Source organism: Hemiscyllium ocellatum, chromosome 19 (genome assembly GCF_020745735.1).
Source record: "Hemiscyllium ocellatum isolate sHemOce1 chromosome 19, sHemOce1.pat.X.cur, whole genome shotgun sequence".
NCBI lineage: Eukaryota > Metazoa > Chordata > Chondrichthyes > Orectolobiformes > Hemiscylliidae > Hemiscyllium > Hemiscyllium ocellatum.
The window spans coordinates 31,374,507-31,401,300 of NC_083419.1; the positions used below are offsets into that span (position 1 = coordinate 31,374,507).

The 26,794-nt window shown below is 38.2% G+C and overlaps 1 protein-coding gene across 1 annotated transcript in view; it reads right to left on the reverse strand.

Annotated features, from left to right (window-relative positions):
- cftr (CF transmembrane conductance regulator) overlaps positions 1–26,794 on the reverse strand; it is a 117,254-nt gene that overhangs the window by 27,978 nt on the left and 62,482 nt on the right. The window contains exons 13-20 of the mRNA XM_060839338.1: positions 24,740–24,826; positions 20,977–21,724; positions 19,077–19,205; positions 14,314–14,343; positions 12,724–12,751; positions 10,476–10,736; positions 7,701–7,780; positions 3,006–3,156 (exon numbers count right to left, since the gene is read on the reverse strand). Of these exons, the coding sequence (XP_060695321.1) occupies positions 3,006–3,156; positions 7,701–7,780; positions 10,476–10,736; positions 12,724–12,751; positions 14,314–14,343; positions 19,077–19,205; positions 20,977–21,724; positions 24,740–24,826 (1,514 nt within the window). The remainder of the gene's footprint in view (positions 1–3,005; positions 3,157–7,700; positions 7,781–10,475; positions 10,737–12,723; positions 12,752–14,313; positions 14,344–19,076; positions 19,206–20,976; positions 21,725–24,739; positions 24,827–26,794) is intronic.

Here is a 26,794-nt window from a genome sequence, read left to right on the forward strand (position 1 = left end):
CCCAAGTACTGGAAATGTTAGCAAACCTGGCCAGACTAACCCTACCAAGTCCTCCTTTCTTAAATCTTGTAGCAAAATTTAGAGAGCTGTTCTAGAGATTTGTCAAGCAACAGCCTGACATAGTCATCTTCATGAATCATATCTTATGATATCAATGTCCTAGTCACCACCATTACCATCTCTGGACATGTCCTGTTCCACCTTCAAGACAGATCGCGGAGGCAGCATAACAGTAGTCAGTCAAGATGGAGTTCTCCAGGGAATCCTCAACAAAGACTCTGAACTCCATGACATTTCATGGCATCAGGTCAAACATGGTTAAGGAAACCTGCTAATGATTATAACTTACCATTTCTTTGCCACCATCAGCTGATGAATCAGTACCCTTTCATGTTGAACATCAGTTGGAAGAATGATTGATGGTGATAAGAGCAAGAAGTGTACTCTGGGTCGAGGGCTTTAATATCCATCATCATGATTGGCTTGGCAACACAAATACTGACTGATCTGGCCAAATCCAAAAGGACAGAGGTGTTAGTCTATGGTAGGTGGTGAGGGAGCTAATGAGGGAATACCTAGTTTATATTGTTCTCATCAATCTATCTGCCACAGATGCATCTGTCCATCACCAGTATCGGAAGGAGTGACCACTACATCGAGCTTGTGGAGATGAAGCCCTATCTTCAAGTTAAGGAGAGCCTCCATCGTGCTATGCGGCGCCACCACTGTACTAAAAGGGACAGATTGTGGACAGATCCAGCATCAGCACTCCCCAGCACACTGGGATCAACATTCAGTAAGAACATATCACTTGATTGGCACCCCATCTGCCTTCTTGAATATTCACTCACTCCACGAGTAATGCAGTGTCAACATTGCATACCATCTGCCAGCTGCACTGTTGCAACTCACCAGTTCCATTGCCAGCAACTTCCAAACCCACAACCTTTATCGCCTCAAAGAATACGTGTAGCAGATATATGGGGACACCACCAAATTCAGGTTTTCCCTGAACCATATTTTCGTTCTTTCACTGTCACTGGATTAAACTCCTAGGACTCCCTTCCTAGCAGTTCTATAGGTCTATCTACCCTTCATAGGCTTAAATGAGCATGAAGGCGGTTTATTACTACCTTTTCAAGTGCAATTTGAATTGGCAATAAATGCTGTCCCAGCCAAAGATGTCTACATCTCATGAATAAATAAGTTTTTAAAGGAATCAAACAAGCGAGAAAAAATGATCACTTTCTACTATTGAAGCAAGACTTTGGAGCAAGTCTAACTTGCCTTTAACCAACGCCACATACTACATAACTTTACTGAGCTAGAAGCTGCAGAGAGGATGTGGATAAGGGCCCAACAATGTGAAACTATTGTAGTGAAAAGATGTGTGGACTGAGTTCTTACCTTGTTGAATCAGAAAATACCACCATCAGACAAAAGAGGAGCATGTTGACATTAGTGAAAATTACCCCATCCACAGGATGGATTAATTATTCTGACTCCAAGAAGGAAAACTAACATTCACAGAAGGAGGTAATGTGTTTTCTCAGAGTACAATGAACTTGGAAAATGCAACAGGTACAAGGAGAAGACTGCCACGAGATGGGGGAGATTACTGAAACCACTGCAAAGATTATCTCTGTGAAACAGACTTTGTGGAGAGATAGTGGAAGTATCATCTATCATACAGTGACAATGACTTGAAGGGGTAGATGTGCTGTAAAGGGTTAAGCCTTAAGCATGTGCATAGGAAGCTATGCCAATGATGTAATGATCACGTGATGGAGAGATCCTGAAGAGAGCAGCAATAGTCTAGATATCATGTTTAGTTAGAATGTATAGTTAGCATGATATATAAAGAAAGATTTACTTTGAAATGTTCTTTGACTCTAACATCTCTTTTGAAGAGAGCTGCACTTAAAACATCTTTTACATCCCCATGTGACAACATAAGAGCATGCCACTAGCACTTATTGTATCTACATTTGTCAAAATCAGCTGGAACTCAGCACGCAGATCGTGGAAATGCTTATAATGCTCAAGGGAGTGCAGTGAAGTATTGCCATAGCATTGCCTGATTTTCCTGGCAGAAAAAATCTATGCACTGCTGTTCTCCTTGAAGTCTCAGGAATTTCACTGTTTTGCCCAACAAACAATTCATATCAGAATTTAGTGAGTGTGTGAAATATATACTTAAGTATGAAGTATGCCAGCTGGAAAATGTAGCACGAATATTAAAAATATGCATGTACATTTGACATTTGTGGAAAGACTATTGGAATTGTGCAGCAGGATACAATACTTTAATTTCTTAGTCCTAAATTCATGGCTGATGAGATTAAATTTTCTTTTTTCTCTGATGGTTTTATTATTGTTTTATCTCAATTAATTTGCAGTATTTTCATTATCTAGATATTGGAAGTCAGATTCACAGGTAATTAACTGCATAAGGGATTAAGGTAGAGAATCAGCACTAGTGCAATATGTTTACACTGTCTCAGGACTATATTAGATTGTTAAATCAATTATTGAGTAATTCTGTTGTCAAAAATATTCATTCAATATACAGACAAATCATGGAGCACTAATTGATGCCCTTCTCAGAAAATGTACTCAAAACATTACCACAGCATAAAATATCACAGCATGGATTAAATGGACCATGTGTAAAATCAAATCTTTTAGCCTTATTTTTTCTTTGTTTCCAAGATTCAGAGCAAAGATAAATTATATGGAACTGAATTTATGAATTAATGAATTCATTGCATGGTTTTCTCTTTTCAAATTGATTCTACAAATTGGAAAGGCCAACTGAAAGCTAAAAATGGCCTTATATCTCGCATAATGACCAAATACAGATTCAAGCATTCACAATATCCAGTTTGTACCCAGAAGACTTAAAAAAGATACACTCTATCTATGAAGTCATTTTGTATTATAACTTATTTTCAGTGGAGAATATATCCTAGTAGCATGTTTGTTTCTATTCTGTCTGCACTTACCTTCAGATTCCAGTTGCTTCAGTTGCTGTGATGTACGCAGGAAATAAGCCCTCAACATGATGAAAGTAACTGCTACTGGAATTGCAGCCAACAGAGTGTAGGGTTGTAACACAGATACCACACCAATGGCCCCCACAACAATCAGTATTAACTGCAAATGGAATACAAAACCATCAAACCTAGATTAATTATAATTATAATTAATGTTGTGTACAAAAAGTAAGGGCTGAAAATGTGTTGCTGGAAAAGCGCAGCAGGTCAGGCAACATCCAAGGAGCAGGAGATTCGATGTTTCAGGCATGAGCCCTTCTTCAGGAAAGCCCTTCCTGAAGAAGGGCTCATGCCCGAAACATCGAATCTCCTGCTCCTCGGATGTTGCCTGACCTGCTGCGCTTTTCCAGCAACACATTTTCAGCTCTGATCTCCAGCATCTGCAGTCCTCACTTTCTCCTACAAAAAGTAAGGGTCAAAGAGTTAGGATTTATTTTGATTTCTCCTGTTTGCTGTCCACTTATCATTCTGCATCAGCTGGGCCTGAGAGATAAAATGAAGAGACTTCATTCAAACATGAATACTACTCTTTTGCAAAAAGATGATTCAGGGTTTGATTTGATTAAGACTGTCTCTTTATGGAACGGACCGGTGGCTCAATGGTTAGCAGCAGGGATCCGGGTTCAATTCCAGCCTCAGGTGACTGTCTGTGTGGAGTTTGCATTTCTCCAGTTTCCTCCCATTGCCAAAGGTATGCAGGTTAGGTGAATTAGCCATGCTAAACTGCCCACAGTGTTCAAGGATGTGTAGGTTAGGTGCATTAGTCAGGGGTAAATGTAAAGTAATAGGGAATAGTTTGGGTGGAATACTCTTCATAGAGTTGGTGTGAACTTGTTGGGCCAAAGGCCCCACACTGTAGGGATTCTATGATTCCTTTTACGTGAAGGTGCTATCCATAACAGCTCAATTAAAAAATGCAAGTGCACCAAAATGTATGAGAACAGAATTAGGTCATTTGGCCCATTGAATCTGTTCTGCTATTTGATCAAAGTTGGTCACTTGCCTTCTCCATATAACCTTTGATCCCTTTACTAATCAAGACTCTGCCTATTTCTGTCTTAAATACACTCAAAAGCCTTCTGTGGCAATTTACCACCCTGTGACTGAAGAAATTCCTCCTCATATCAGTTCTAAAGGGTCATGCCTTCATTCTGAGGCTGTGCTCTGGGGTCCACGTCTCTCCTACTATTGGAAACATCTTCTCTATGTTCACTTTGTCCAGGTTTCTCAGTATTCTATTCATTTCAATGAGATACCACACATAATCAATGGCATGAGAATACAATTTACATTTTCCCATTCCAAGATGCTGCATGTGCATGTAGATAATCCTCATATGCTCTCTTTTAGTAGGTCATTCATAATTATATGATATAAATTAATGTCACCTAATCCATCTTGGGTTCCTAGCTTTCAACAGATGGCCCAAATTAAACATTAACCTATTCTTGTTTCTCACTAGCCAACCTCATGATATATAGAGCATGTTATATCAAAAAATACAGTCACTCTTCCTTCTGATTTCTTCATATTGTTATTTCTCTGTCTGACTCCTTATTTCTGCTTCTGTACCTTATGTTCCCTTTTCTACTGTTTCTTCACCTTTAATTCTTCCTATTCCTGCTCCTGTGTTTCTTAATTTTGATCTTTCTCTTTAAATAGCAAAGTGACAAGTGAGCAAATGCAAGGTCTTGCACTTCAGAAAAAAGAATAGAGAGATGGACTATTTTCTAAACGGTGAGAAAATTCAAAAAGCCAAAGTACAAAGGAATATGGGAATGCTAGTCCAGGATTCTCTAAAGGTAAACTTGCAGGTTGAGTCTGTGGTAGAGAAAACAAATGTAACATTGTCATTTATTTTAAGAGGGTTGAAATGTAAAAACAGCTATATGCTACTGAGACTTTATAAAGTTCTGGGTAGGCCCCATTTGGAATACTGTGTCCAATTTTGGGCCCCATACCTCAGGAAGAATGTACTGGCACTGCTGTGTGTCCAGCGGAGATTGACACGGGATGATCCCTAGAATGGTAGGCCCAACATATGCTGAACAGCTGAGGGTCCTGGGATTGCATTCATTAGAGTTTAGAAAGTTGAAGGGAGATCTAATAGAAATTTACAAGATAATGTATGGCTGAAAAACGGGTGGACCCTGGGAATTTGTTTCCATCAGGTGGGCACAATCTTAGAATTAGAGGGTGTCAATTTAAAATGGAAATGAGGAAACACTTCTTTAGCCAGAGAGTGGTGGGCGTGTGGAATTCATTGCCACGGAGTGCAGTGGAGGCCGGGATGTTGAATGTCTTCAAGGCAGAGATTGATAAATTTTAATCTCGCAAGGAATTAAGGAATACAGGGAGAGTGCAGGTAAGCAGCGTTGAAATGCAATCTCCTGGCCCTGATGGGATACACCCTAGAGTTCTGAGAGAGGTGACTGAGGAAATAGCGGAGGCATTGGTTGAGATCTTTCAAAAGTCACTGGAGTCAGGGAAAGTCCCGGATGATTAGAAGATCGCTGTTGTAACCCCCTTGTTCAAGAAAGGATCAAGGCAAAAGATGGAAAATTATAGGCCAATTAGCCTAACCTCAGTTGTTGATAAAACTCTAGAATCCATCATTAAGGATGAGATTTCTAAATTCTTGGAAGAGCACAGTCTGATTAGAACAAGTCAACATGGATTTCGTAAGGGGAGGTCATGTCTGACAAACCTGTTGGAATTCTTTGAAGAGGTAACAAGTAGGTTAGACCAGGGAAACCCAGTGGATGTGGTCTATCTAGACTTCCAAAAGGCCTTTGATAAGGTGCCACACGGGAGGCTGCTGAGCAAGGTGAGGGCCCATGGTGTTCGAGGTGAGCTACTGGTATGGATTGAGGATTGACTGTCTGACAGAAGGCAGAGAGTTGGAATAAAGGGTTCTTTTTTGGAATGGCAGCCGGTGACAAGCGGTGTCCCGCAGAGTTCAGTGTTGGGGCCGCAGCTGTTCACATTATATATTAATGATCTGGATGAAGGGACTGGGGCATTCTAGTGAAGTTTGCCGATGATACTAAGTTAGGTGGACAGGCAGGTAGTACTGAGGAAGTGGGGAGGCTACAGAAGGATCTAGACAGTTTGGGAAAGTGGTCCAGGAAATGGCTGATGGAATTCAATGTGAGCAAGTGTGAGGTCTAGCACTTTGGAAAAAAGAATAAAAGCATAGACTACTTTCTAAACGGTGAGAAAATTCATAAAGCCAAAGTACAAAGGGATCTGGGAGTGCTAGTCGAGGATTCTCTAAAGGTAAACATGCAGGTTGAGTCCGTGATTAAGAAAGTGAATGCAATGTTGTCATTTATCTCAAGAGGGTTGGAATATAAAAGCACCGTTGTGCTACTGAGACTTTATAAAGCTCTGGTTAGGCCCCATTTGGATTACTGTGTCCAGATTTGGTCCCCACACCTCAGGAAGGACATACTGGTGCTGGAACGTGTCCAGCGGAGATTCACACGGATGATCCCTGGAATGGCAGGTCTAACATATAAGGAACAGCTGAGGATCCTGGGATTGTATTCATTGGAGTTTAGAAGATTGAGGGGAGACTTAATAGAAACTTACAAAATAATACATGGCTTGGAAAGGGTGGACGCTAGGAAATTGTTTCCATTAGGCGAGGAGACTAGGACCTGTGGACACAGCCTTAGAATTAGAGGGGGTCAATTCAGAGCAGAAATGCGGAGACATTTCTTCAGCCAGAGAAATGGTAGGCCTGTGGAATTCATTGCCGCAGAGTGCAGTGGAGGCCGGCACGCTAAATGTCTTCGAGGCAGAGATTGATAGATTCTTGACGTCATGAGAAATTAAGGGCTACGGGGAGAATGCTGGTAAGTGGAGTTGAAATGCCCATCAGCCATGATTGAATGGCAGAGTGGACTCGATGGGCCGAATGGCCTAACTTCCACTCCTATGTCTTATGGTCTTTTAATTTGTTTTGCCCTTGTCTAGCCATGATTGAATGGTGGAGTGGACTCGATGGCAAATGGCCTTACTTCCACTCCCATGTCTTATAGTCTTATGGTCTTATGGTCTTACATGATTATGGTAATGGAAGAACCAAGACTGGGTACTTTAGTAGCTTGCAGACCAGACCTTTTGTATATCCAAAGCTTTCTGATTTTAGCTTCAGTGGGTTGCTTTGGTGTGTGGCAAGTTTGTAACTTTTATACCATATTAAGAGTACAAGAATTTAGTACGTGTGAGTGATGTGCTAAGTCATATCAGAGTGAGTTAAGAGTCAACTACATTGATGAAGAACTGAAGTCACATTTGGATCAAACCAGCTTACACTACCAAGTTTCCATTCCTGTCAGGTATTAATTACACACTTGAGGTTTTATAGTAATCTGACAGTATTATGATTACTTTTATTGGCAGTAGCTTTTTTATTTCATTGTTTTTACATGGAATTCAAATTTTTAGAAAGCAATGGAAGGATTTGAATTCTCATTTTTTGGTCAGTTAGTCCAAATCTTTGGATTTCAATTGGAATAACATTACCGTAAAAATAATAACATTATTGTAAAAAATACTGTGCGTGAAATGTGCACACATGCTGTAAATAAAAAATAAATTGAAAAATAGAGTAAAATGAATCTTAAATTGTCTGACCTGCACAAAGTCAAAAGCAGTGAGTGGCAACATGTCATCTATTATTGCAGTATCTTTGATGAAACGATTTAGAATTCTGCCTGCAATTTGAAAAAATCTGAAATGACTATTTTAAATATGTCAAAACACTTATTATTTTGTTATCATGAAAATAAACTTTATTCTGGTTATTTTAAATACTGTTTGTTAACAGGTAATTCAAAGAAACAGTTTGTGCAGAGACAATAAAATGTCGATCCTTTATTCCACTGGCTTCAAATCTTTATAATCCATTAATGAAAAATCTAAAGTCTGGGTAACAAACTATTTTTAATGGACATGTGCAGCTGATGTTCCAGATCCAGAGGGTATCGTCAAGAGTTTAACACCTGAGCACTAATTGGATGGATGTTGGTGGAGCTCCTACTAATAACATCCTGTACTACATCAACCATGTTTCCTCATCTCCCAAACACAAGAGAATCTTCCTCTTGAAGATTCATGGTCTCAGATGTGTTGCTCAGTCAGACTGATGGATCTCCAGCAACTGCATATATGCTCCATTCACACTTTCTTGTTCTCTGGGCACTGCACGAAACTTCAAGCTGCTCTATTCATAACCTTGGCTCTTCCATACAATAACACACAAACCGAGGACTTCAGCTTTTTGTTGCTTTTTTCCTCTCCCCATGGCACCTGACTGCAACCCTCTCTTAGTAACCTGCCAAAGACTCTTCCCTGTTCGGAGGGCTGACAGGTTTCCCTTGTCAATGCTATTTCCACCATTGACACCCACTGCTGCTAGAGAGGGCTATGTAAACAGTTCCATCAAAGATTGACACTTGTCAGGATAAGCAAATTATTTTCACTGAGAGAAGAATTATCATTACAAATGCTTCCTATGAAGCTAAATATTTATGGGTCCAATTCTAATGTGGTGGCATTACTGGTGTACTGTTGCAAAGTTTATTTTACAGACTGTATATGTTTTATGTTGGTATCTCAGCACCCACATTATTATCTAGGCATAAAATTAGCCATTTGGTGCTCAGCAATGTTTTGCAAACAACAAAGGAATGACAACATAATCTATTTTTTGGCCTTAAGTTAACCAAGCCTTATGAGAATTTCAGATCATCTTCAAATTGTGTCTCTGGGTCTTTAAACTTCAGCTGAGTAGGCAAACAGGACAAGAGTTAAATAGTAAATTGAAAAGGCAGCCACTCTAACAATACAACATTCCTTCAGTTCTGTACTACTATATCAAACTGAATTATGCACTAACATTTTGCATGGAGGTTGAATGCACTATGACCTTATTCAAGTGAAAGTGCATCACTTTGCAATGCACTATCCAGAAAATGAGCTACTTTGCATCATTTAGTTCAGTATTTCTGCCTTTGTGTCAGGTTTTGCTAAGGTGGCTAATGCATAATTCCTCTGTACACCAGCCAGCTTATAAAATAAAAGGAAAAACTATCTATTAAATGAGCTATCTTGGGAATTTGATGTCAATATTTAGGATATTTATGATATTACTCTGTGTAACTACAATGCTTCTATTAGATGTTTACAACAGTCATCTGAGCGGCAAAAGATTGTTTACCCAATATGCATAAGTTATATTCCTTCCAAAGTTACAAAAACTTGGAGAGAGGTGCAATTTATCACTAAATTCTATAGTCTGTGTTTATAAGTTCAACTCTAGTAATAAATTTCGATGAGATATATGCCATATATTGCACTGTAGTCCCCACACTGCCACACTATAATGTTCCCTGTTAAATGTAGATGTTGGTTTTGAATGTGCATTCCTTTCAGAATGGTTTAAATGGCTATTACTTTCAACTTTATCGCCTCTTCAGTTTAATTCCAGGTCATAGGAATAAAAGACAAATTTGCCAACAAACGTAACACTTGTGTCGTGTGCAGTTTAATTTACCAATAAATTTCATGTTTCTGTTTCTTTTCCTGCCCATTATCTAAGGTTCTGCCCTCTGGACATTGGGAGATTTATGTGATAAATATAGAAGATAAAGCACAGCTAAAGGTAATTAATAATCAAACTCAAACCATTAAATCAATCTGCTTCTTAAATATATTGCCAAGTTAACCTGCTACAAGAATTAAAGCCTGATTTTTAATTGTTTGCCGTCCTGAATTTATTCTCATGTCATCTTGTTATTTTTGAAACCATTTGCAATAACCAAACTTGTTGGACCTGTATAAAAACAGGAGAGGATTAACAGCAAATGATTTCAATGATACAGTGTGAATAGGTCACTGCAAATAATTTTTTCCCCTCTTTGCTAATGTAAAAGCTGTTACAAAGATAATTGGAAATTTCTGTGGCATGGATCCCACCAAATTGTTTTTGAAAAACCAACATGATTCAATAACGTAAAGCAAATTAAAGTATCTGATGTATGTTCTCATATGTCAGATAGAACAGCATGCTAAACCAATGACACTCACTATGGTAAAGATAACATGCTTCTAAAATATTAAAGACTAGCTTTAAATTCTTTCAGCAAAGAATCACATCAGTCTGATATCAGTAATCAATAACAAAAGGAAAAACATGTCTGTTAAATGGGTTTTTTTGGGAATTTGACATCAACATTTAGGATATTTGTAATAGCATTTTGATCACGTAGCTACAATGGTACCTTCAAAAAGGTATCTTCCTTCATTTTCAGACTTTATTGAATAGAATTCTAACAAATAAGCCCCAAACATTGCTCCCCAAAATGGAACAGATGCTTATAATCATGTGTTATTCCATAACATTATTACCTGTTTTCATTTGGTTGAACACACTCATGGGAGCTTGGAGAACTGAATGCAACATTCGCTTATGCAGGTCCTTGGAGACTGTAACAAGAGTGTGGACCAGAGGCAGACCACGAATAACCCCAAGTGCAAGGAAACTGTCTGCAAGTCCCACATAGATATAAAATATGTAATAATAGCTGCCATTTGTAATAAACTGAGAAAATACAGAGATTTGGGAGAGGTCTGTTGAGGAGTCATTGGTTTGTGAGCCAGTATCTTCTGCTAACCTGAAACAAATAAACATAAAAATCCTTAATAAAGACGTTTGGTAGACTGGTTGTTGGTTATAATTAATACATATTTTTAACTTGTCAGCATTTTGCTATGTTCAATTTGAAATTGTAATGCAGGAATAGCTGAAAAGTGGTAAATTCATCTGAGTTTATTCAGCCTAAACATAGTCATGGATAAATTCATTTAATTTCATTGTCAAGAATGGCAAAAATAACATGGCAGTTTTGAATATGCGCCAGGAACCTGGGTTCGATTCCACCCTCGGGTGACTAGCTGTATGGAATTTTCACATTCTCCCCGTGTTTGTGTGGGTTTTCTTCCACAGTCAAAAGTAAAGACATTTATGGAGCAGTGTGACTGAAGTCTCAACCATTCCTTGAATTTTCTGATCATTCTTAACTTCGATTATATTTTTCAGCAGCACAAACAGGCCCAATTCTGCTTGAGATGGAAAGCATTTTGAATGTATAACATATATTAAAATGCAGCAGTGTATTTCAACATGGCTTTGGTTTTGGATTTTATCATTGGAAAAAAAGACAGCTATGAGAATTTATTATTTTGTTATAAAATGGTTGAGTGATACCCATGGCCTATGAGTGAACATGAAGAAAATGTTGGTGATGGGTGTCTTCTCACCAGATGGATAACCAGTGAGAGCCCTGCTCTAACTTTTTAATTGGAAGACTGGCAACATTAGGTGCCAATTGGATAATTAATTAGGCCATTGATTCGATGATACAGCAGAGTTGGAGATCAGGCTCACTGAGAGCTGTCAGTCAATTAGAAGTCTGCATCATTTTATTGCTTTGCAGTACCACTGGGGAAAATGGTGGCTGATCCTCGTCATATAATCACCAGAGGCCCAGGATTGCCTAGGGACCCAGGCCACAGTTTGGCAGATAGGTTGGGGAAGTGTGGAGAGGGTGAAGCATTGCAAGAAAAAGAGGAAACAGTGTTAGCTCCAAGAGCATGTATTGGCTCTCAGTTGGTCGCCCTGCCTACAGTTGTGTCCCTCAATCAGGTACTGAGTGCTTTTGAGCAAAGGACAATCTCTTTCTCCTGGAAGCTAGAAGCAACTAGTGACAACGACATTTTAAAATAGTGACCTCCCACCTCCCATGCCAATTGGCAGTCCCTTTAAGCTACAAGACTGCACACATTCACACAGCAGCTCCAACGTTCTACATACAGTGATTGCTGTGATGAGCATGCATCGTAGCATTGCCTTCCGGTTCTGGATTTTGTTGTCACACGTGGACCTCAGAGATCCAAGCAGAAGAGAATAAAAATGAGAGGTAATATTATTGCCAGTCCCAGCTATTTACTTTTATATTCAATGTAGAGAATGCTGTTTATGGATATAAATTTCAAAGATCAACTTATACATTCACAACTTACGGTATCTCAGATCAGATGGAAACATTGCGCAGGCTATGTTTTCCAATGCAGTTAAAGTACTTGTATCCTTTACAAGAGTTTGGGCAGCATGATGGCTCAGTAATTAGCACTGCTGCCTCACAGTGCCAGGGACCTGGGTTTGATTCCGACGATGGACTGTGCGAGTTTTGAATTCCACCATCTGTCATTTAAAACTGGATCCCCAGAACATTGCCAGGGTCTCTAAATTAATAGTCTAGTGATAATACCATTTGGCCATCACCTTCCTTATAGGACCTGGGGGAAACACTTCTGCTTGTTCTGTCCCACACACACTGTGCTGCAAATACACTAAATTCGTAGATACAGCTCCTCTCACCTTCTTTCATCTAGCATGTTTCTCATAGCATACCAGACAGAAAAACAAACAGTAACACTTGGAAATGAACATTTTAGAGTTCCATTTTGAAGCTTACAATACATATTGGATCATTATGTTTCATTTACATGGTTTTACTGAATTTTCCTTCTGGGTTGAAAATAGATAGCTATAAATGAAGATACTAAACCTCGCAAAAGTCTTATAATGACCAACCACTTCCTGTAAGTGGAGTGCTTCCTATCTCTCTGTGTCACTTTCATTTAAATTGTGAGTGGCCGGGTTAAGTTTCGACTCCAGATTTGTATCCCTCTTAGTGTTTGACATGACACCAATCAGTTTTAGGTTAGTATGTTAAGATTCAGCACAAAAAAAACTGAAAATAAAAAAAAACTGCTTTATGAAGCACAAACATAGCACCATAAAAGAGCTGCTTTATCTTGCGAAAGCTTTGATTTTATAAGAAACACAATCCAAAGGCCAAGTCAAGGCCATCTCATAAGGTACATTTCTAGGATGATGTAGCAAAGCATTTAAAAGGGTCTGTGTTCCGGAACCATTTTAAATTCCGACTCAGTCCTCACAGAACAAATTGTTCTTGCTCTTTCACTCATGAGAGAAAGCTTCATAATTCATTCACAACTTGTGTGGTCTGCAATCACACAACCAGTAGTGCAACATCTTATATACATATATTTAATTGATCTGCTTCTAGAGATTACAGGGGTGTAATCATTGTCAATGCTGAAAAAAAAGGAAATTATATCAGTTCACTTGCTAGATTGCATTAACTTTCCAATCATTGTGCCAAAAGTCAACTATTAATGGAAGAAAACGGCATCTCCGTACATATGAATACCTGTATGAATTCTTTCTAAGCAGGTTTTGTAAAATGTCCACTGGATGCCGACAGAGGCAACCTTTTACAGTGTAAATGCAGAGTAGTAATTAGGAATATTAGGATTTCAAAAATGACATGTAAGAATGCATTTAAACTGAAGAAATGCAAGGAAACTTTCAAAATGTGACTGGTTTAAAAAGGAGCCTAAACAAATGCAAACATTTGCTACTATAGTAAATAATTGAGTAAAACTGGAACTAGTGTTTATTGCTATAAGATGATGAGAAACAGGAAGCATACTCATTCATTACAGTAAGCCATTGTATAAAGTCAGTTGAACATTTAAGAGTGATCAATAACCTAGAGATAATTACCCCTTTGGAACTTGCATGTGTTATTTTGCATTAAACTATTTTAAAATAGAATCTTTAAATAAAAAATGTAAAGAAAATCTAAATTTAGACAGACTGGAGATGATCTGTTTCAGATTTTCTTCCATTTTAATCTTTGACATGGTTCCAATAATTTTGGATTAGAAAATTATCCTTCAGCCCAAAGAAATTGAAAATACCCAAAAAAGAAAGCTGGAGAGGGCTGACAGAACAAAGAACAATAGCGGTGTGTAAAATGTTTATTTCATTTAAATTTCTCAAGATCAGAGCCGATAGTGGCGCATTCCTGGAATGCACTTTGAAGTGAATGACTTGACAAACTGTTCTCTTTTCAGGCAGAGGTTTGTATTAATGATTACTAGTAGCACAAGTAAAATATTAAAAAATATCCTGAGGAGGGAGTTTCTGACAGTACATCTATTATGCTAGCCAATATATCTGGCAAAGGACTTGCCCTATCAACTTTTGTTTAGTAGTTTGATCGATATTGTGTCTGAGCCATGTCCTGTTAACATGTAGTCACCAAACTATGCATTGCCAAACTGCAGGCTTCATTTCCACTTACCCATTGACAATCCAAAGTCCAACCAAAGAAGCAGCCACCTTTAGACAAACAATGAAAAAGGTGATACAATATGATGACAATTTAATATCACAGAACACAAAATCTTTTCATAGTAAATCACATGATCTTTTACCTCCTGTCGAATACATGTTTTGCATTGTTAATGGGAATTAGCAATTATGAACAAAAATGCACTGCTGATCAGTCATTATACAGGGAAGCTATATATTACCAACACATTTTCATTCTAAGAAATAAAATAATTGCAGACATCAGGGCTAAAATTAATATGCATTGCACAAATGTTTCAGATTCCAAAACATTTCAGTTTAGCAATTGAATGGTTTGTATCAAAATGTGCAATTGTTGGTTCCAATGCTCGATTCAAGGGACCTATATTTTAAATGTTCAAACAGGTATAAAAGTTCTTGAAGATGCAGGTTAGGGACTGAATGTATGTTGAGGACTACTTGAAGAAATTTGTTGCCATTTACTGTGTGATAGACTACACCACTCAGAATTTATCAGGCAACCCTCATAACCAGAAAAGGCATGATCACAATCCCACCTCATCCCCGCACTCCCCAACTCTGCTTTTCATCCAAATCTGCATTCCATGTATTCTTCTGAGAATTTCTTGAGAGCTTCTGCCAACAAAACAAACAGCCTGACATTTATGTATTCTCTCCTGTGCCTGTGCAAGTGTTACCTTTCTGATGAAGTTTAAGAATTTAGTTTCTTAATCATTTTTGGAATTTGGGCATCATTTTCTAGGGTGGCATTTGTTGCCCGTGACTAACTGCCTTTGAGAAAGTGATGCCTTTTTAAACTAATGCAGTCCAGATTGACACACAATACCCTCAGGGAGGGAGTTACAGTAACACTGAAGGCACAGAGATATGTTTCCAAGTCAGGATAGGGAGTAGTTTCAAAGGAGAACTTGCAGGTGACCATGCTCCCATATATTTGCTGCCCTTGTCCTTTTAGTTGGTAGTGGTCATTGGTTTGTAAGGGGCTGTCTATGGAGCCTTAATGAATTATTTACAATATATCTTGTAGAGGATACATGGTACTGTTTCTCAGCTTTCGTGGTAGAGGAAGTAAACGTTTGTGGATTTTGTACCAATCAAACAGGCTGCATGTCCTAGATGATGTCAAACATTTTTAAAGCATTTTTGAAGCTGCACTAATCCAGGCAAGTGAGAAGTATTCCTTCACAGTCCTGACCTGTCCCATGCAGGAGGTGAATTACTCATCACAGATTTCTAAGCTCTGACCTGTTCTTTTAGCCATAATACTTATGTGGCCAGTCCAGCACAGTTGTTGGTCAATAGTAACACCCAATATCTTTATAATGGCGAATTCCATGATGATATTGCCATTGTATGACAAGGACTATGTTTACATTATCTCATTGCCTAGTACATTCCTCGGGTGAGACTGTAGTTTCATATATTGTGGTGATCTAAGGATCCAGGCAATGCTTGGAGGTCTTGGGTTCAAATTCCAGTGGAATTTGATTTCAATTTTAATAATCTGGAAGTAAAAGTTTAATGATGATGATGAAATGATTTTCTTAAAATTCCATCAAGTTCACTAATATCTCTTAGGGAATGAAAACTACTGTCCTTATCTGTCCTACATGTGACTCTAGACTGACAAGAGTGAGGAGGACTTTTAACTGGCCTCAGAAATTGTCTAGCAAGCCATTCAGTTGTATCAACTGCTAAAAAGTCTCAATACCTGTCAAGCCTTTAGCTCTTTGATTAGATTCTGGAACCATTCTCTATTTGGCTTCAAGTACAAAGTGGCTTCATATATAATGACTGCATTACAGCGATAAGCCAATGGCCAAATTCAAACCTTAATTGGTGGAGAGTCTTGAAGTAATGAATAAGACAAAATTTCAAACTTTGTAAAGTGGTACTTTTCAGCTAAATGCAGTGGACAACAGACAGATTTCATCCCTTCACCTCCTACTGTTCTTAATGATGTTCAAGAGGAATGGCAAGGAAGAACAGTTTGGATAACACAGGTGTTATTGTTGTTGTTAAGCAGTTGCTTACAAATAATGCTTGACAGTAGCCCCATGCACAAAACTGATTGATGGGCAAATATAGTTGTGCTCTTGGCCCCATGTATATTATTGAATTCTTGCTGTGCGCTTGTTCCAACGTATCTGTTCAACTGATCTAACTCTTAAGACTGTGAACATGATCTATTGTCCACAAGCTTTGTAAAACAATCACTTTTGTTCTCAGCCTCATTTTAGATCTTTCCAGAATTAAATGCATTCTGCTCAATTTATTGGCATGATGCTAGCACAAATTCGTGTCATGTTATATTAAGAAAATAATTTAAGTTTTGGCTTGCAGACTACTTTTATTGATTATCAGGAATGTTTTTTCAATGCTGCCAGCAATTTATTAATTACACTTAACCGAGATGCAATATTTCACTGTTCTCTGAGACTGCAAGATATGAAGAGGTACATACAGAAAGGTTTATTTGTTTTGTTAGCCCAACTAGCAAAAAGAAATTAAATTTTCATTCCTAAATTGTGATAAACATAGGCATGATTACCAGTGTAATGGACACTTCCAGCCATTAAAAATTTTTTTTGATGAGATATTGGTGAAAAGGCAACACTTTGCTCATTACCTTCTGTCAATATAGCTCTTCCAGAAATTTTGGTGCCCACAACTAAATTACTCCAAGATTTTCCTGCCAATAGGAGAATGGAAGATATTGTGGAACAATATAACATTTATAAAAGGCCAGATTGGATTGTGGAACTTAGTTGTATTAAAAACGTTATATTTTGCTATGGAGCAGCAACAGGTTTAAGATACTTAATTTAGCCCAACAAGACTACTGCATCCAGCTTCTGATGTTACACAAATAAATTCCTGAGGAATGATTTTAACTTTACCCTCCCAGCCTGGTTAATGGGATAGATATCCGTGTGTGGTCTCAGAGAATTCGTTCTACATGGGAATCAAACAACTCAAAAGTAGCCATGCTAAATTGTCATGTGTGTATATGTGACTGTTTGGTCAATTGTTCTAAAATCTCTTCATGTTGTTTGGTGGTAAATGCTGTTTACCTCCTGTGAAGTATCTTGGGACATCATACTTTGTTAACATTGCTATACAAATGCCAATTGGTTTTGTTCTGACTCTACTGCCAGCATGCATGAAACACTTCCACTGAGAGCAGCTTATGAGGTCTCTTGTCCTTATATTATCCCCAAGTGGTTTCCAATCAATGGATTACTTCCCAGTAGAGAAATTGTTGCATATGTATTAAAGTGCAGTAGATTGTTTATACACAGCCCGGTCCCATAAGCAATACATAATGAATAACCAGGAATAATTTGATTTTGGTTGATAGGTTTCTTCAAATCCGGGGAATCCCATAATACTTTTAAGAATAAATGTGTTCCATGCACCAGCAAAATTAGCAGTAGAATTGTAGAGCAAATGTGTAGGTTACTTTGTGAGATCCTTGAATTTTTAATTCCTGTAACCAAAAATTCACTTTACCAATATTTTTGTTTTTCTTTTAAGGTACTACATGGGGAATAGGCAATAGATAAAGGTCAAATTAATTATGAAACAGGACAGAGATTTTTCAAAATTGCACAAACTGTTTTTTCCCAGATTCTTTTGGCTGACACAAGGTTTTTGTATAGGAGAAGGAATATTTCAAGTTTAGCTGTAAAATCTATGTGATCCTATATGCATGTCTGAGCTTTTCTTGTATGCTCTGCCTGTCTGGAATTGTGCCTGAGTTGTGATTCAGTGCTGTTTCCTCTCCTCCTCCTCCTGACCAATGAGGGGAAACAAGCAATTGCTATTTGGACAGGAATATTCTGGCATTGAAACATAAAAGGGCCTTATTACTATATAGATTTAATAGAATTGCCCGGCAAATTAGTGTTATTCTTTTCGTGTGAAAAAATGTCAGGCCTCCTTTTTTGGGTGAATTATGGGTACTTCATCTTCCAGTGTAGATGCATTTAAGATAAAGCTAGTAAGTACATGAGGGAAGAATGTACAGAAAGATACATTGATGGATTGAGATGAAGGTGGGAGGAGGTTTGTGTGGATCATAACCACTAACACAACCTTGGTGAATCAAATGGCTTGTTGCTTTGCTGTAAGTTTCTATTAATAAGCAACATTCAATGTGCATTAAAACCATATTCGTATTAATGGCTCATGAACAAAATCTTAGTATGCAAATTAAACCCAGCCATATCCTTCAATATAGCTGCAAAGCAGGATGCAAACATTAGCGGGAAGAATTATTCAAAACATTTTGTGTGTCAGCATTAATACAATGGCTGGGTTATTTCTGAACTCGATAAGATGAGGCTCAATTGAATTTTGTGCTGTTTTGAAACAAAATGAGTAGAACTTTTACTTAGTCAACACACAGGGAGAACGTCAGTCTTGATGAATCCACGCTTCAAGATTCTCTCCATGCTTTGAACTTCAATCTCCACTGTATGTTTCTGATATCACTGTTCCCTGCACAGAGGCTCAGCCTGATTAACAACTCTTCCTTCAGTTAAGCAGGGAGCAGATCTCTATCCAGCACATATGCACATCAATCTACACAATGGGTGTTGTCCTAGGAGGGACAGGGAGTGAGAATTAATCAAGGTTAGGGGTATTGGTCAGGCAAGGGAAGTGGTCAGTCAGGAGGGGCTTTTGAAAAGATGGATAGTTCATTATTTGCAATGTATTTGTACTTATTATCTTACCTCTGCTAAAAATATAACAAGGCAAAGGATGAGGACAAAGACCAAGTTGCGATTAATTGTAACATATCTGAGGTAAGTGCTCCACGTGGTTGTAACATTACGGATTTCTTCTTCATCAACAAAACACTCCTAAAGCAAAGCAGAGAGATTCTCAAACAATAAATCAATATACTTTAGGTAATAATAACTGAATTGTTCAGTTTCAGCAATTTCCATTGCAGAGTTCATTTTTTTTGACGTCATGCTTCATCCACTTCTCATAAGTTATATTCAACAAAGCTGTTTAATAATCAAAGCATCTTTGGACTCAGCTGACACCACTTTTGATCATTCTATAGCAAAATACTGGTTAGATCAGTAGTGACCTTGCCAATTCTTAAAGTTTTGATATGTTTTTGTTACACAACTAATTGGTGAATTAGAAGATCATTTAAAAAACAAATTGGAACTATTTCCCAACAATGTTTGGCATAGATATGTAATTGGTTAGCTAACCGGAAATAGTGGATAGGTAAGGAGGGGTCATTTTCTGATGGACATGGTATAATGAGTGATGTGCTGCCTGGGCCTGTCCTTTGACCTCAACATTTCACCATTTATACAAATGACTTAAGTGAAGGTATCAAAGGTATGTTTGTTAAATTTTCTGAAGACACAAAGACAGGTAGAAAAGTAAGTTGTGATAAGACTATTAGGAAAGTGTGAAAGGTTATAGATAGGTTAGGTAAGTGGGTAAATATCTTGAGAATGGAGTAAAATGTGGGATAAATGAAAATGTTTCATTTCAACAGGAAAAATTTTAAAAAAGAATGTAATATAGATAGTGAATAATTACAGAGATCTAAGATGTAGAGAGATCTGGGTGACTTAGTAGATGAACTGCAAAAAGTTAACATGCAGCCACTTAGAGTATAGACTTTGCCAAATATCTTTGAATGGGAATTATTTCTACACATCTTCCTAATATGTCCACCATTCTTCAAATCAGTACTGTACTATTGTAGGAGTATAGAAGTTATGTTAATGGATCAATATACCAATTAGTAATCCAGAGTCATGTATTATGGGTGGCACGGTAGCTCAGTGGTTAGCACTGAAGCCTCACAGCACTAGGATCCCAGGTTTGATTCCAGCCTCTGGTGACTGTGTGGAGTTTGCACATTCTCCCTGTGTCTGCATGGGTTTGCTCTGGTTTCCTCCCACCGTTCAAAAATAAAATGTGCAGGTTGAGTGAATTGGCCATGCTAACTTACCCATAATGTTAGATGCATTAGTCAGAGGGAAATGGGTCTGGGGGGTTACTCTTCAGAGGGTTGGTGTGGACTGGTTGGGCTGAAGGGCCTATTTCCACACTGTAGGGAATCTACTTTAAATCCCATGACAGGATAATTTAAAATGAGCAAGCCACTTTATTTACTTTAATCAACTTGTTCGGACATGCTATGACACATTTCTGGAGTGTTTGGGGTTTGATGGGATAAGATTTGAAACAAGACTTTTTGCTATATAGCTAGGGACACTATCATTGTATCCCAAGGTCCTTTAAAATGGCTTTCAGAGGGGCTTGAAATCACAACCTAAGCATTTCCCATGCTTCTACACTGTCTTATAAGTACCATGCACTAGCCACTCAGTTATATTCAAGGAAGTGACACACCATCATTTTTCTAAGGGGATGAAGGGATGGGCAATAAATGCTCAATCCTATGAATTAATATAAAAAAAGAATTAACTGCTCATTCAGCTAATTTGTAGAGGTTGCTGACAGGATTTGGGTTTACTTAAATTGTTTTCGATTTTCCAATATTACTGCTATTTTGGAGGGTTATTGATAGCCTCAATTTATTCTGCTTGAAAGTTGTCAAATCATAACTTTCAATGTTGGAATGCTTTAACATACCTTCAAATCCTCTTCATTTATTTCTTCACTAATTTCAAAACTTCCATCTTCAGACAAGCGCCTTGAGTAAATATCTATCTCAGAAGAAGCATAATTGGTTTGAGAAACCATGGACATTTTGCGTACAGTGTTGCGCCGTGTATGAATCTTGTTAGGAGATGTTGAAGAGTTAGTCATGAGTGCCAACACAGATTGTCGCCTATGAGCCTGAAGTGGAACCTCACTTTTGAATATATTACTCCGAGGTTGTATGGGTTCTCCCAGCTCATTTTCTGGAATGAGAGAAAAATGCCTTTCATTTGGCTCACTTATGGCATCTTCTGTACTATTTGCCTGTGGGTGTGACATAGCTGTTTGTATGAGGGAAAATTTTTTGTTTGACGTTATTGGATTAATTATCAGTGATGATTTTCTTTTGTCACTGAATTCTGTTGGTGGCTGCTTGAATGATGGTTTCCGAGAGTCACTGAAGCTTCCTAAACCTGCCCCGTCACCTGAGGACACGGAGCACCGACGAAGGGTTTCAGTGAGAATTGAGTTTCTTCGTTCAGCACTAAACGTATCGAAACCCTCAGAACCCAGCAGCTGGGAACTGAACTCAGGCTTCTCCCCCTGAAGCTCAGAAAAGGTTCCGTAGAAATAGCAGTGTCCTTCATGCAACAGCAGAATTTTATCGGCCTTCTTCAAATGTTCCAGCTTTGAAGTCACCAGGATCCGAATTTTGTTAACCATCAGTTTACATAAACAACTATTACAAAAAAAAAGCACAGGCATTATGATCTGCTCCATTTACATCATAGCAATTAAAATGGATCATGAACTTCTTGAGAGATAAATCAAAATGTATATAATTATGCATAATTTAATCTATATGTTGTAACTTGTGCTTTGTGCATGTGGACATAAAGTGACTGGATTGTGTATTTTTGGATTAAGGGTGCAGTTTAAAAGTTGAAATATGTTTAATGGATGTCAGGTAGCCAAAAGTCTTACCATTGATGGTTTTTATTCAAATTTTCTGCTCCATATGACCTTAAGCTATAGGAGCTGAATTAGACTCATCGAGTCTACTCCACCATAAGATCATGGCTGATATGTTTCTCAACTTCATTCTCCAGCTTTCTCCATGTAACCCTTGATCCTCTTACTAATTAAAAACCTATTTATTTCTGTCTTAAATAGACTCAATGAGTTTGCCTCGACAGCCTTTTGCAGCAATGAGTTCCACAAAGTGACCACACTTTAGCTGAAGAAATCTCTCCTCATCTCAGTGCTAAAGCCTTCATGCTGCCTATAATTTCTTGTCTTCTTCCTCAGTTCTTAAACTTATTGCAGGTGTTATATTAGCCATCTTCCAGTCTTTGGGGCCCTTCCTGACTCCAGTAGCATCTGAAAGATCATCACCAATGCCCCCATAACCTCCTCAGCTATCTCCTTCAGAACTCTAGGTTGAGTCTATCTGGTCCGAGTGATTTATTACCTTCATACTTTTCATCTTCCCCAGCACTTTGTTTTTAATGATGGCCACTATAGTCAACTCCGCCCCCAACTCTGGAAGTTCTGGTATGCTGCTGGTGTCTTCCACCATCAAGACTGACAAAAAGCACTTATTCAGTTCCTCCACTATTTCTTTGTTCCCCATTACTACTTCTCCAGTTTCATTTTCCAGTTGTCCAGTATCCGCTCTTGTCCCTCTCTTTTATATATCCAACAAGACTCTTGCTTTCTTTTTTTATATTACCCACAAGGGATGAATGCAGATTTCTCCAGCTTTCTCATTTCCCCTCTCCCCACCTTTTCTCAGTCCCAACCCTCAGACTCAGCACCACCTTCTTGACCTGCAATCTTCTTCTCGACCTCTCCGCCCCACCCCCTCTCTGGCCTATCACCATCAACTTAACCTCCTTCCACCTATTGCATTCCCAATGCCCCTCCCCCAAGTCCCTCCTCCCTACCTTTTATCTTAGCCTGCTTGGCACACCTCCTCATTCCTGGAGAAGGGCTTATGCCCGAAACGTCGATTCTCCTTCTCCTTTGATGCTACCTGACCTGCTGCGCTTTTCCAGCAACACATTTTTAAGCTCTGATCCCCAGCATCTGCAGTCCTCACTTTCTCCTCATTATCCCGTTAGTATGTTTCTTCTTCCTTGGGATGAATTTCTGGTGTGCCTCCTGAATTGCCTCCAGAAACTCCTGCTATTGCTATTCGCTGCTAGGCATCCTCTTCCATCAACTCTGGCCAACTCCTTTCTCACATCTTTTGGAGATTCCTTTATTCAACTGTAATATCGCTACATCTGATTCCAACTTTTCCCTCTCAAACTGCAGGGTTAACTCTATCATGTTATGGTCCACTGTCCCCACGGGGTTCTTTCATCCTAGTGGGTTGTCCCACAAGCTGCTCCAAAAAAACCCCTCTAGCATGATCCCTCAAGTTCCTTTACTTGGGATCCGCTTCCAACCTAATTTTCTTAGTCCACCTATATATTGAAGTCTCCCATGATTACTGTAATAGTGCCTTTCTTTCATGCTTTTTCTATCCGCTGATTTACTTTCTGCTCCACATCCTGACTACTGCTCAGAGGCCTATACATAACTCCCATCAGGACCTTTCCCTTTTGCAGCTCCTCAACTCTACCCACACAAATTCTATGCCTTCCAACTCTATATCACCTTGTGCTATCAATTTAATTTGATTTCTTCCTAACAAGGCAACTCCACCACCTCTGCCCATCTGCCTATCCTTTCAATAGGATGCATATCTTTGGATGTTTAGTTCGCAGCCTGGATTGCCTTCCAGCCAGCCTCTGTGCTACACAGAACATCATTCTCACCAATTTCAGTCTGCTCATGGAATGATTATATACAATTTATATAATATTAGCTGTCATATAGATATGAAAAAATGCATTTTTTGGTGTAGGCTTGGGTGTAATAACATTTTGAAGATGGATTAAGTCTTTAGTTAAGTAAACCTTATCAAGCCATGGTACTTTGGCTCATGGAACTAGAACTCCACCTGAGACAATCCCCAACTATTGCAAACTAAGAATCTTTGAATACTGTAAATCAGAAACAAAAAAACACAAGTTGCTGGAAAAGCTCAGCAAGTCTGGCAGCATCTGAAAGCAGAACTCAAAGATAAAATTTCATGTCTGGTAACCCTTCTCCAAAACGGAAGAGTCTAAGGAAGGGTCACCAGAGCTGAAATGCTAACTTTGATTTCTCTTCACAGATGTTCCCAGACCTGCTGAACTTTTCCAGCAACTTCGATTTTTGTTTCCCAACTTTGCAACCTCATTACTATAGTACACCACTCGCATCTTTCAGATTTTGAGTGGCCAATTTAAATGATTTGGAAAAATCCAAGGAACTAATTTTGGTAAGACATTTATTGTTTTCATGCAAATGCATTATGAACAGATTTGAATAAATAAAATAAAATATTTGCTTTAAAGTAACAATAATAAGCTGTCGATGCAGCAGAGTATTATTAGTATGTGCCATTCACAAACAAAGTTGCAATTTATTGCTCTTATTGGAATGCTTGAGACCATGAACTGGCCATATATTTTCACCACAATTTTGAAATGTGGGCTATCATTAAAGGAATTCATATTTCATTAATACTGCTGCATTTTATTTACTGAGCAGCTGTCTGAATTATAATTCAATTTATTGCTATTGTGTGTATATTAAACAATTGGGAATACTAAATATATTTATAGAAAACTTTGTATCCTGAATAGTTTCGGCGAGATACCTTTCAAATATGTTCTTCTCTGTAGTTACATCAAGGTGACTGAAAGGTGAATCCAGCAGATACAGATCAGCATCTTTATACAACGCTCTGCAGGCAGAAAGAAATAGTAACAGATAGATTGGTGATGAGAAAAGAAAGCCTGAAAAATCCAGCAGTATATTGATTGTTATGATTTGTAAAGGTTTGAAGACACCTGGGCCATCTACTGACCAAGTCAAATAGTAAAGGCTCCCTTCACTTGCAGTATGGTATCTGTTTTCTTAAGGATTACAATTTCATCTATAGGCACTGTAAAGAACAGCTTCAATAATTCCTGAGCTGAGAATCCACCAAGGCAGTTGATGCAGCCCAGGCTATTGACCAGAACCCTGTGGTACAATTTGTGGGTGACATTCTCAATGGAAGAACTACAACAAGCAATTCAACTGATGTAAAAAAGAAGTCTGCTCTCCTGCTAATACTCCCAACTGAGAGCATCAAATCTAGTAGGCCTATGCTCACGTCAAGAGACTAACTCCAAATCCATCCCCTGACTTTAAAAATGTGACAATGGTAACCACTTCCAAGAAAGGAATCATGAGGTAAAAAGTATCAAGTATTTTCCTATTGTACATTAATAAGGAAAGTCCTGATTCATGTTCTCCTGAATTATCTACTTCCTTTGGCTGAGGAAATCCTGCCAAAGACACATTTGGTTTTCAACTTTCAAGGATATTCTTTGATATGATCTTTGTTTGTAAGCAAATTCATGCTAACAAAACACTAGAAAATGTTCTTTATATTTATTGATCAAGCCAAAGAATTTGGTTCAATCATGAGGCTTCATAAAATGTTCTCCAGAGAGTTCGGCAACCAACAAATTGCATCATAATCCTGCAATTGCTTCACAATGATGTGATTGCAATTTTCTTCACCACTACCTCCTGTTTTCTCAACTCTAAAGTGGCTAGTTTTCCAACAGAGGACAATAAAATGTTGCACAAATACTCCAAAGCTCTCCTTGAAGCATGGCCCCCAATGATATTAATGACTGAGAGGAACTTTCTATGACTCATTTAAAATGATGGCAAGATGTCTGTCAAGCTGCCCTGTGGTTTAACTCAAAACATTTTAACAATGAGGTAGAGTGGTGGGAGAAGGGCTGAAAAGGAAGCACGTTCTGCACTCCAGATCCCACTACCTTTTATGATGATTCACATACCCAAAGCTCTGCAAGTTGAGAGATTGGTGTGTTCAGTCACATGAGGATTTGTGGTAGAAATTCACAACCCTGAGTGGACTTTGTCCTCAAATCAAGGGACAGTTGTTGACAGCTTGGCTTGAATATGAGAAGAATTGTTTAGACCATAAATACTGTCAAACAAACAGTTCACTGGTAAATTAGTAACAAGTTGGTTGTATTTTAGAAACTAATTTTATGAATTCATTAATTTTAATTACAATTTTGTCATTTAAAATGAAGCAAAGCAATGGTTGCATGTTTTTAAAAGCTTGAAGCACATTTGTTCAGATAAAATTTACTTTACTTCATGATACCAAATAGAAAATCTTGATAACTTGAATTTTGCTAATTAAGTATTCTTTAACGAGGAATGCTGCACTATCCAAGTAATGCATTAACTTGACACAGTAAAGATTGGAGTCAAGATTCTGTATTTAAACTTATTCAATAATTTCCAAGACCAGCTGCAGTAACAGTTGATCAAGAGGTACTTCCTGTGTTCTACCAAATAAGAACACATCAAGGTTAACATTTTAACATTGCGTGTGCAACAGTCACACTGAAATTGACAGTTTCAGAAAAAGGAGCTCATCTGTGATTCATTAAGTTCTCATATCAAAGAAACAGACTTTATATGTTTTCAGTAATGCCTCAGTATCTTTCAAATATATACAAACAGACAAATTAGAAACAATAAAGGGCATGTAGCAAATCAGATGGTGTCCTTTGTACAATTTATTGCCCAATAAAAGTGAATGAGCAGCAACTTACATCAGCAATGAATAAATTAGTTTATGATTTTTCGTCTTTGAAGAAATGATTGTAAAATACTT